General features: G+C 37.7%; 1 protein-coding gene across 8 annotated transcripts in view; it reads right to left on the bottom strand.

The window, feature by feature from the left end:
• Positions 1-11,040, bottom strand: part of MIA2 (MIA SH3 domain ER export factor 2) — a 111,062-nt gene extending 100,022 nt beyond the window's left edge. Inside the window, exons 1-4 of one of the 8 annotated variants that reach the window (XR_004483406.2) lie at positions 9,319-11,037; positions 7,477-7,610; positions 5,231-5,317; positions 496-1,726 (exon numbers count right to left, since the gene is read on the bottom strand). Coding sequence is in view for 7 of the 8 variants with exons in the window: in XM_004269997.4 (XP_004270045.2) it covers positions 496-1,726; positions 5,231-5,317; positions 7,477-7,610; positions 9,319-9,433 (1,567 nt within the window). In the remaining variant the exon portion in view is untranslated. Of the gene's footprint in view, positions 1-495; positions 1,727-5,230; positions 5,318-7,476; positions 7,611-9,318 lie in introns of all 8 variants that reach the window. The other 7 variants (XM_004269997.4, XM_033428411.2, XM_049705928.1 and 4 more) reach the window with 7 other exon arrangements.
• Positions 11,041-12,561: the final 1,521 nt, after the last annotated feature.

Genomic DNA, 12,561 nt, shown 5'->3' with positions numbered 1-12,561 from the left:
TTTTGTTAAAAAAAAAAAAAAAAGCCTTAGCACTATTTATATTTTTAACCTGTTTACGTATAATAGTTTGATTAAAGCTTATTGTAAAAGACCTTGAGATCTCCTTGAAACATCCATGTATAGCCAATCATTCTTTGTCCCTTGGGATTTTATTTTATGATATTAAGATCTACTAAATCCCAGAGTAAACCAGAAATTGATAAAAGGGTGATTGATAAAGTTGTTGTTGATTATTGAGTATTTTGAGAAATATGGATTCCTGGATGTTTCACGTGATTTTCACTTTTTAAAATAGATTATGTTTAATGTATGGACACCAAGTGAGGAAAGTGGTGGGGGGGAGGGGTGGTGGTGTGATGAATTGGGAGATTGGGATTGACGTCTATACACTAATATGTATAAAATAGATAACTAATAAGAACCTGCTGTATAAAAATTTTTTAAAATAGATTATATTTTAAAAAGAAATCATATTATAGATATTTTTATACTAACCTGGCTGACCGTATCCGTTTTTCAACATCATATCTTCCGTATTATCTGTGGGGTAATACTCAACTGAAAATTCTCTTTTATCATTTTCACCTCCATTATTTTCATCCAGTGTCTCTTTGGGAAATGGCAATTCTGTCTCCTTTGGAATGTTCTGGAAGTTCCAGGGGTTGTCAAAAGTATACAAGAACTTTTTAAAATATGGTAAAGTATCAGAATCGTCTGTTTTCTCTAAGACCCTTTTCTTGCCTATTTGATTTTCAGTTTCCATAATTTTTATTATTTTTATTTCTTGTTCCTTATCAGGGTCAAATTCACTTGTTGGAGGATGTCCATGTTTATCTCCCCCACCTTCTTCTTCATTTTTTCCATCATCTGATATAATTTTATCTTCATTAGCATATGAAAATCCTAGCATAGCAAAACCAAAATCAAACCAACTTGGCCTGAGAATTGAGCTATCATTAGTGATTGTGTCTTCTTTTTCTGTTAATATTTCTGTATAAGGAACGGTGGGTTCTTCCTCAGAGGATATGGAACTAGGAACATCTTGTAAAGGTGGGTTGCTTTCTTTGGACAGTAATTCAAGCCCTGTATCCTCACCCCCAAAATCAAAATAACTTGTAAATCCACCACCAAACCAACCAGTGTCTTGAGGATTGAGGATGTGCTCTGACTCAGACACTAGTTCAGACTGTTTCTTTGGCACTGAATCAAATTCTGATTCAACTTCTTGCTTATGTTCTCTTTGGGGCTCACCATTGTTTAATCCCTCTGGGTCATTCTCATCTTCCACTGTTATTTTTCTATTTCGAAATGAGCTTTCTTCTAGAGGTTCAGTAACTGATTCAAAAGTCTTTTCTCCAGCTTGGTCCTTTCCAAATCCAAACCATCCTTTCACTTCAGGAATAGCTGAGGATGGTAGGACATGATCCCCTTCTGGAATAGGATACTGTTCCACATTTCCAGCTTCTACTGCTTCCCAATCTTTTGATTCACTGGTACTTCTGATATCTTCAGGAGCCTCTGATGCTGGAAATTGGTCTTCAAACAAAGTACTTTCAGAAGTTGAATAAAAGCCGAGGTCTATCTGAAAATCATTTTCATATACTCTAGATTTGGGCTCCTTGCCCTCTTCATATGGATATATATTTTCACCATTACCACTGTTTAACTCACTATCTTCATTTTCAAATGTGTAGCTTATTCCAAGAAGACAGAGAAAGTCAGATTCCTGAAAGAAAAACAGTTACGATTGACATTAATATATAAAAACTCCTTGTTTCTCTGAAATCATTTAAAATGGATGAGTATGATTTTCCCAAGGCCACACAACTAGCTGAACAGCAGAGCAAAAACTCCTAATCTCAAACACTTGTATCATAACTGACTTTTCAGGGTTACTGATATAAACCTAAATGAAAATCCTCTTGCATTAGGATTTATTTATTATCAAATAATTGAAGAAATTAAGAAGCAGAGGCAATCAAGTAGTGAGTATATTCTGCAAATAAACTCTAGTGAACAGGCGTACATGGCCACAAAATCTTGCTCCTGGTAAGGGTACACTGAATGGACATATGCAGCTGTGCAGCGCTTTCAGAAAGGGGAATGTACAGCACATGGTCACAGCTCAGACAAACCAAAGACTCTAAAGCACGAAGGCCTGGTTAGAAGTTGCACTAAAAAAACTTCTTTTTTTTGGCTGCGTTGGGGTGTAGCTGCAGCACACGGGCTTCGCTCTACTTGTGGCATGCGGGCCCCAGGGCACATGGGCTCTGTGGTTCGCGGCACGCAGGTTGAGCCGCGCGAGCTCAGCGGTTGTAGTGTGCGGGCTCAGTTGCCCCGTGGCATGTGGGATCTTAATTCCCCGACCAGGGATCGGACTTGTGTACCCTGCATTGGAAGGCAGATTCTTTACCACTGGACCACTGGGGAAGTCCCCACTTAGACTTCTTTTATTGAGATATTGCATGTAGCCGATGGAAGCAGTGATTCCCTTGCTCATCTCACAAAACAACCAAATCATCAAGAAGAAAAATGGTGAAGCTATTTTTTTTTTATCTGAAGGTATGAAACAGTGATATACACTGCTCTTTGGATATCACCATTATGAAATGAGAATAAAGCTCAGAATTTTACAAAAAGAAATTTCAGAATTGCAATTTTACAGTATTTTTTGGCATTGCAACATAGTAGGTGATTAACAACAGACGCTGGAGCCAAACACTCTGGGTTCAAATCCTAATCCTGCCATTTACTAGCTCTGTGACCTTGGGCGAATAGGATGACCTTTCTATGCCTCAGTCTCCTCAACTGTAAAATGAGAATAATGACAGTACCTACCTTATAGGGGTGTTGTGAAGATAAAATGAATCAAGTAATTAAAATAGCAACTGTCTCTAGTAAATACTAGCCTAACCTAGCCCAAGGTTACACTACCCCAAGTGAACCAGTCATGCAAGGATAAAAAGGCCCAACCCCTTGCCTCTATTCAGGACAACCCTGAAAGCCCATTCCAGCTTCAAAGCTCCTTATGGAATCACCTGAAACCTTTGTTGCAACCGGATCACAGTTCAACTTCTCTGTCTGCCCAATCCTGCTTTTTCTTGTATTCCCTCACAGGTGCTGTTCCCAAGAGTACTCCCTAGTAAACCTCTTGGATGCAAAGATCCGTCTCGGATTCTATTTCCCAGGGAACTTGACCTAAGAATTTGGGCCTTCTAGGGACTTCCCTGGGGGTTCAGTGGGTAAGACTCCATGCTCCCAATGCAGGGGGCCCGGGTTCGATCCCTGGTCAGGGAACTAGATCCCACATGTATGTCGCAACTAAGACCCGGTGCAGCCTAAATAAATAATGTTTTTTTAAAAAGTAAAGAATTTGGACTTTCTATATGCTTACTATGTGCTCTGCACTGTGCCAGGTGCTGAAATTCTACAGTAAACAATAGAAAAACGTAATTATAAATTGTGATAAGTGCTATGTAGGAAGTAAACAGGAAGCTGTGATTAAGAAGCGGTAATTCCTTTAGAATTATCATGGAAGAGCTCTCTGAGGCACTGATGTTTCAGCTGTGACCTAAAGGATAAGAAGGAACTAACCAGGTGAAGAACTTAGGGGAAACATTCCAAACAGAGGGAAGAGCCCGTTTGGGTTTCTGGGCTAGGAAAGAGCTTGGCATGTTCTAAGAACTATCAATAGGCCAGTGTGGCCAGGAGCATAGTGAGTGCGGGGAGAGTGGCACGTGACAGGGTCAGCAGCGGGAGCAGCAGCAGATCATGTAGAGCCAGGGTAAGGAGTCAGGGCTTGATTCCAGGTTCAATGCAAAGCCATAAAAAGGCTTTAAACCAAGCAAATGACATCATTTGATTTCTTTGTTTTTGTATCTATAAGATCCATTGCTGTCTGGAGAATGAATTGGAAGAGGGCAAAAGTAGGGGCAAGGAGACCAGTTAGAAACCTACTGCAGTGTTCTACTCAAGAGAGACAATGATGCTTTGAATCAGGGCTATGGGGAGAGTAAAAATGAAGAGAAGACAGATATATTTTGGAGACAGAACTGACAGGACCAGTAGTTATACAGTGAATAGACATTTAATCCCAGAATTTGTGCTGGAAAAGAGCCAGATAATAGTTTACTTAACTAGGCAGACTGACTTCACACTGACCTCATGTAAGGTAAATAGGCTTAACCTGGAATGTGAATTAAATGGGCTAATCAAATTCACATATTGAAGAGTCACCTTCTGATTCCCATTCTCATTATCAAGCCCAGCATTATCAAGCTCATTTAAAACTCCAACAGCAAAAGAGGTTTACAGATATGAGACCTAGAGAGTGTGATGGGAAATAAACTCTGTCCCAGTAGGACAATAACATTAGTAATAATATCTAACACTTACACAGCACTTACTAAGTGCTGTTCTATGTACTTTACATATGCTAATTTTTTTTTTTTTTTTTTTTTTTTTTGTGCGGTACGCGGGCCTCTCACCGCTGCGGTCTCACCCGTCGCGGAGCACAGGCTCCGGACGCGCAGGCCCAGCGGCCATGGCTCACGGGCCCAGCCGCTCCGGGGCATGCGGGATCCTCCCGGACCAGGGCACGAACCCACGTCCCCTGCATCGGCAGGCGGACTCTCAACCACTGCGTCACCAGGGAAGCCCAATATGCTCATTTTTTGCTCAATAAATTTGTTAAGGTAGCACTATATTATAATCATCATCTTCATTTTACAGATGAGAAAAAAGGCACACAAGACCACGTGGGAACTAAGTGGCTGAGTCAGGCTTTGAACCCAGTCCACTTCCAGAATCCATGCTCTTAACCACTATACTTTACTGCCTGTTAATTTTTCAATAAGCAAAATTCTTGTCATCAATTTCGTCTTACCTGATTTTATTCACATACTCAAACTATTCCTAGAGTGAGTTTTCAGACTATTTTATATATCCACTATATAAGATGTATAACTGATGGGCACTTATACCACAGAAAACTGTTTTAGCCAAAAATTTTTAAATTCAGTTAATAACCAATAAAGCAACTATACTCCAATATCAATTAATAAAAATAAATAAAGTAATACATTCATTAAAAAAGAAGAAGAAAAAAACTATTGGTAATTGGAAAAGAGAATTCTTGGGTGTTTACAACTATTTCTTTTGTTAGAGAAAATAAAATACAAATTTTCTTTAATAAATAAATTCAATTAATAACCGAAATGAGTTTACTCACTTTTGTTGATATTTCAACTTCCTCAGATATGAACACCTCTTCAATCTGGACTGCATCTTTGGGAAAATACCCAAAGTCCTTTCCTTTCTATCAAAATGAAGAATGAAGATTAGCAAGGAAGAGTGATCAGAGCAATAATGGCCATTGAGCTTAATTTTGTTTCATGTCCTTGGCTTTCATCTATTTCAAATTACAAACATTAACGGCTTTCATTTACCATCTAAAAGAAAGTCAGTGAAATCATATTCCTTTTGCTACTCGACAGAACAGCATAAATCTGAGGGAAAAAAGGGCCAAGCTATAAAATGCCACATTTTCAGATTTCAGAGGGAAAACCACACATTTTCTTTCTTTTTCTGTTCTTAATGACCTTTCTTGCCCAGGTGGACCACAGATTTACACTAGTAAACCTGGAATATCAAAAAGCAAGAGAATTGTGACTGTAGCCAAGCAAGATGGAGCTGTGACATACGCAGCATTTTCAGGATGTCAAAATTGGGTAAGATGTTTAAACTCTGAAGGGCTGAGGTGGATTCATCAAGATAGTAAAAATCTATGAGTCTTCCAGGGTGCATTTGGTTCCATACAACTTTTCTGAGGGTGCCTTGGTAACAGAGATCCTCTCAATCGGTTTAAGTGCATACAAGATGTCCCCCAAGAGTGAAGGCTTCACATAACCACTCTCGGCCCATTTCCCACCCCTGTCAAAGTTTAAAGAGCATATTTCTTTTGGCCCTTTGATTCAGCACCATTATACCTCAACTGTGATTCTTCCAGCTCTCCAGTTGCTGCAATTATTTGGAAACTGACGGAATGAACTCCACAGTGTGGCTTCTTTTTCTTGGCCATGCCAGTGGGGCTTGCGGGATCTTAGTTCCCTGACCAGGGATTGAACCCGGGCCCTCTGGCAATGAAAGCCCAGAGTCCCAACCACACAGTGTGGCTTCTTAAACAGTTATCTGCCTGGACTAGACACCTAAGGCACAAAACCAAGCGTGCTTGAAACGTCACCCTGGCTCCACACATTACATGCTGCTTTTGTGTGGAACTATCATTTTCACACATAGTAAACAAGAAAGAATGCTTTCTTTTCCTCTTATGATACTGTGTCATTTTCCTTATAGTTGCATTGGATACCTCCCATGCATTCAAGACAGAGAAATGGCATGTTTAAGGCACCATAAGCAGTAAGAAGTCTTGGGAGCTGCAAAGTCCAGGTAAACAATTCTGGCCAACAAGAGTCTGAGGTTCAGTCATGTAGTCCCTCATGCTAAAAAGCAGGATAGACCCAAATAGAATCTGCTGCTTCAAATAAAGATCACAGAGGCTACACAGGGAAGAGATCTTATGCATACGCAATATGGAAATGATGTATGTATCAGGTTGGTCATGCTTGTTCAGCTTGGGAGTAAAGTCACTTGTCATGGTATCTTTTCATTCTGAGGTATGATATAATCTAAGATAAGACCTATATTCAACTGAAAATATTAATCATTAATTTTTCTATCTGTATATTCAGAGAGGTGATTGAGGCATCTAGGCATTTCAGTGTAATAGGACTTTGGGCCAAACAGTGGTCTCTCTCAGTTATTCTTTTTCTCCACGAAAAATTCATATACCTCGCTTCCCTAGGTTACTGATCTTTCTAAGGATCTCTTCAATAGCAACTCAGTCCTTTATTTGCTCAGAAAGACAGGTCTTTTTTTTTTTTTTTTCTTTTTTTGGCCAAGTGGGATCTTAGTTCCCCAACCAGGGAATGAAACTGCGCCCTCGGCAATGAAAGCGCAGAGTCCTAACCATTGGACCACCAGGGAATTTCCAAGACATGTCATTTAATCTGATTAACTAAAACTTCCCAGTCTCTCTTAAACTTGGCCATTGGTAGCACCAAGGGATGGCTGGGGTTACCTAGTCATCCCATAATCTCCATTGGCACCTCTAAAAGTCTCTCCAAATAAATATAAAACCTAAGTTCAAACACTGCATGCTGTGTAAAAGTAATTTCAAGGCACTCTTAAGCCTTCATCCCAACCAGACTGGCTTCCCCAAAGCTACTTTTTATAGAAATTCTGGAACCAACACTGAACATGACCATATTTTGTTTGTTTGTTTAAATATGTTAAGGGTTTTTAATAGATATATAAAGTACTTTGAAATTCTTAAAGTTCCTTTAGAGATGAACACCAGGCATCCTTGTGCAAGCTAGTCATTTATTCTGTATTCAATTTGTAAGATTAGATACTTACACTTCCTGCCCACAAATCTTCACTTTCTCCTGCAAGTTTAACATAAACAGATATCTCTTCTCCCTTAGTGAAGTTCAGGTATCGACAGTCAGGTCCTCTGTAATCTCTTATGGCTAAAACTCTGCTTATTAAAGCTATGTAAACATGCAGAGAAAAACACACAGTAGAGAAGGGAAGGAAAAGATAATTAGTTTTCTTCTGGCACCTACTATACTCCAGGCATCATGATAAGCTCTTTCATACCTTTTATTACTGCTATTATTAAATCCTCAGAACAGACTTATGAGATAAATAATCTCATCTCAGACTAAAAAATGAGCCTTTAATTAAGTATCAAAGAGTTGGTCACACACCTGAAAAATGGTGGAGCCAGATTTGAACTGAAGTTCTTTTCACTGTAACATCCGCCTTCTGTATTCTGAGTTTTCTTTCTGTTTTTTCCTAAGCCTTTCTAAAAACCCATCAGTCTCTCTTCATGGACAACTCATATCCTACTTCCGCTATAAGACATCCCTAATTGGTCCATCCTACTCTGCTGCTTCTCTGAATTTCAATATTATCTATTATCCTTATGTTGTATTACTATTTACTGTTTCATATTGACCTGTCTTGTCATCATTCACTAGAATGAAAATCCCTGGAGGACAAGAAACTTACCTTACATTTCATTTTATCCCTCTTAGATACACACCCCTCATCCCCCAGACCCAGCACATAATAGGCCCTTAATAACTATGAAAGACCATAACCACATATGCTAGATTTAGCCCTTCAGCACATAAAGTAATATACATACCTTATTAACGATTATAATTATACTGGCATATGTAAAACATTTTCATTAAGTTGTGCAATTAAAGTTAAAATAACTTTTATCAATTACTACAAATTTGAATGTTCTCTTTTCATGTTATGTGCCTAGCCCTAAGGAAACTAAAATGAGGTTGTAAAGAAGGAAAGAAAAGTTGTTATAATAATATTATTATAAAACATCATCTAGTAAACATTCTCTATATATTAAATTATGTATCCAAATGATTAAGGAAAATGTTTACACATAAAAAATTTACTTTTAAATCATTTATGTTCATACTAATAATATTTTGCATTTTTAATTACATGTTGCAAATTCGAAGTAATTCTCACATACTGGAGGGATAGAACAATATAAAGCAATTCTAATGCTTTATATGCTATTCATTTTGTACCATAATGCCAATTTCAGAAAATAAGTTCTTAAGCAATAAAATGAAAATTAATTTCTCTTTGTAGAAGAAGGAAGTTTAATATTCAAAGATATAAATAAAATTATGTATTCCTAACAGTGATTTCAGTATTTTTGCATAAGGGAACACAGAAATAATTAATGTTTGATAAAGTTTACACAATAGATCATGATGGTTTGAAATAAAAACAGTCTTAGAAAACTCATGAGAATCAGAAACTTCTGATTGTGAAATAGAAACTAAAAAATGTAAGGGCTTCATAAAAATAACTATCAAATGGCTTGATATCTTTTTTAATACAAATCAATCACATTTATCTTAAAAAATAGTAAAAGTGCTAATTAGTTTGTTCTTGAGATCTGGATTAATATCCTTAAAATTTCTTATATATTTATATATCAGGCTGATCTTTGCCCCTTTGTATATTTACATTAAAAACGATCACAAAATACTTTGCTTCCAGCATTTCTCTTTTATAGTGTACTATACCTTATAAATATTTCTCAACGATATTAACGTTCATTTTTATCATACACGTCCACAGTAATAACATTTTACATTATTTCAGAGCCTCATTTTAAGAGGAAAAGAAGGGAAAAAAAGAAAAGCGACTTACTTTCACATTCCAAGTCACCACATTTTTTTAAGTCTGCCAGCAGTTTTGTGCCCTCCAGACATTTTGTCAGAGAAATAACCAGAAGGAGGATTCTGTGAACTCCAAGATCCGCCATCCTAAAACAAGCAGGAATCCCAAACAAGGTTTAAACCAGTTGTTTAGGCACTAGATATGCCAGCCAAAACAGGAGATACCCCATACCCTTTACTAAATATAAGAGGAAAAATTTGGGGTTTTTTAAATCCCTTGATAACTACCTTTTTCTACTGGTGTTTAGGCTTAACCTGAGGGACAAAAACTCTCTGTTCTCAATCTGCAGTATCAGCAGTGTCAGGTATCCAGATTATACATAAGGGTTTAATAATTAACAGGGATTTTTAGTTGGAGTCATGTTTTATAAAGCCAGTGCAGTAAAACTCTCTTGCTTAAAGGCACCTTGCATTCCACAGAACAATTCTTAAAGAGGCCTTCAAAAAAAGGTAGTTTATCTCCTTCTGTTAAAGTCTTCAGGTAGATCAGTCAATAAGTTCATAGTATTTGCTGCATGCAAATACCAGCGTCAGTGGAGATATAGTTATATGTAGAAGCAATAATAATTTATGTTAAAAGCATGGTTTGGGATTATCATGATGAAAGTTATTTGAAAAAAATATCCCACGTTCGTATTTTAACAACCTTCAGTGTTACTATGAAGTTGAAACTTATATTTAGTTAAGATAGTTAAAATGTATTAAGTACTTATTAGGTTGCAGGTACTGTCAAACAATTATGTGATCTGATTTTACTCTCACATCAACTCTCTGAGGTGGGTAATATTATCATCCCCATTTTTGCATTATGAGGAAACCTAGGTACATAGAGATGGGTTAAATTACTTGTCCAATGTCACATAGTGAGTGGAGAAGAAATTAAAACCTAGGCTCTGTGACTCCTCCTACCCACAACCACTATGCTTTACCACCAAGAATCAAGTCATCTGCCACAGAAAGATGTCTACTCCATCTGCAACAATACCATTCCGGAAACGGAAGGTACAATATCATTTTATGTATTTAAATTCATATGCATATTTCTGTATATATAGAGAGAAAGTGAGAGATGTCTGAAAGAATCCTCCCCCATATGGTGGGAATATATCATGTGAGTTCCAGTTGTGTTCACTTTCTTCTTTGTATTTTTCTCTATTGTTTGACTTTCTTTTTAAAAATCAGTGAGCATATATAATTTTTAAATAACAATAAGGTTTTGAAAATCAAATTATTTGAAAGATATTGTCACTAAAAAGGAATCAAATCCCTATATTGGGAATTTTGGTGTAAAACACTAGATCACAGTAGATTTTTGGAAACCAAAGTTGTCCTATTTTAATCTCAGGAAAATATTTTTCTAAGCCCTTCTTTGCTGTACCTTTTCCCAGTATCTGGGCATGCCAGGGTATACATACTTTGCAGAATGCAGCACTTAATGACACCACGCTCCCCTCTAGCGCCTGAGCAAGCTAATATGAAAGACTGTTCCTTTCAAAGTCCTAAAAAAAAAAGACGTGTGTTTTCTATTTGTTTGTTTTCCAGAATCAATAATTAGTAAGAAGCCTGCTCTCTGAGATCAAAGATTTTTTTTTTTGCAGTACGCGGGCCTCTCACTATTGTGGACTCTCCCGTTGCGGAGCACAGGCTCCGGACGCGCAGGCTCAGCGGCCACGGCTCACGGGTCCAGCCGCCTCGCGGCATGTGGGATCTTCCTGGACCAGGGCACGAACCGTGTCCCTTGCATCGGCAGGCGGACTCTCAACCACTGCGCCACCAGGGAAGCCCAAGAGATCAAAGATTTTTACATCCTCAGAAAGAATCTGATAGAGCATGGGTTTGAGGATCCTTTGGTTTACAATCAGAGCGCTGCATAGCTGTACACATGCACACTCAAAAAGGTGTAGGTTGAAAACTTTTGCAAATCTATAAACTATGTTGTCAAGGACATTAAAGAACAATTAGCTCTTCAGCTTCAAATTTTGGCACATAATTATTTACATAATCTATAATATCAAATCAAGAATATTTAATAACTGGGACTTCCCTGGTGGCTCAATGGTTAAGACTCTGAGCTCCCAATACAGGGGGCCCAGGTTCAATCCCTGGTCAGGGAACTAGATCCCACAGGCATGCCGCAACTAAGGAGCCCACAATCCGAAACTAAGGAGCCTGCCTGCTGCAACTAAGACCCGGTGCAACCAAATAAATAAATATATTTTTTTAAAGAATATTTAATAATTAATGTACTTCATCATTTTTGTATTCAATACTAAAGATGTTATGGCTAACTTCTGAACTAGTTAATTTAATTGTGTTCTAAGTTAAGATAGAGAAGAACCCAGATAAATTTAAATTTGCCTGTTCATTTGAGTCCAGAAAAACAAGAGAACAATCCTTGCTTAAGATACCAGCTTGGAGGGATTTGCTCCTGCTAGAAATGTTCCCACTTTCTTGCTACTTAATGCACTCAAATGATCTCATTTTATGTCCAGATCATTACTTAAATATATTTTAATAGGATATCTGAAAATGTGGGTAGCACAATGTCAACTATCTCTAACAGATCCAGATGAAGAGGTGGTACATGAAAGGGATAAGAACATTTAGTTTAAAGAAACCAAAGCATCAGGAGTTCCCTGGTGGTCCAGTTGTTAGAACTCTGCGCTTCCATTGCAGCGAGTGTGGGTTTGATTCCTGCTCAGGGAACTAAGATCCTGCAGGTTGCTGCGGTGTGGCCAAAAAAAACCCAAAGTATCAATTTTCACCATAAAAACAGTCATATTGACTTAGCCAGACATTATATAATGGCTGATGCATTTTGCAGTCAAGTGTTGTATCAATATTAAAATATACTACTACTGCTAAGGAATGGTAAGAGTCAGGAATACGGATTTGGAAAGCCTATAGCTTTCTTCAGAAACCACATAGGAGGTAAGAGTACCTACTGCACAGAGCTAAAGAATTAATTGTCAAAGCCACACGTGTTCAGTGTCTTAGAGGTAATATCACAAAGCAACCCTTTCCATGAGTATATACAGACAGAAGCATGAATGCTGCACTTCTATTACTTGGTGATGTTATTTCTGATACTATATAGTACTATCTTTTCTCTTAGTACCTCAGATTTCCTAAAGTGGGAACATATTTCTTCAATCAGCTGCCTGTTACTTTGGCAGTTTATAAGTTAGAGAAACTTGATTACAGTGGTGCCATC

Source organism: Orcinus orca, chromosome 2 (genome assembly GCF_937001465.1).
Source record: "Orcinus orca chromosome 2, mOrcOrc1.1, whole genome shotgun sequence".
Taxonomy (NCBI): Eukaryota; Metazoa; Chordata; class Mammalia; order Artiodactyla; family Delphinidae; genus Orcinus; species Orcinus orca.
The sequence above is the reverse complement of the archived record's forward strand: the minus strand, read 5'-3'. Positions and strand labels throughout refer to the sequence as shown.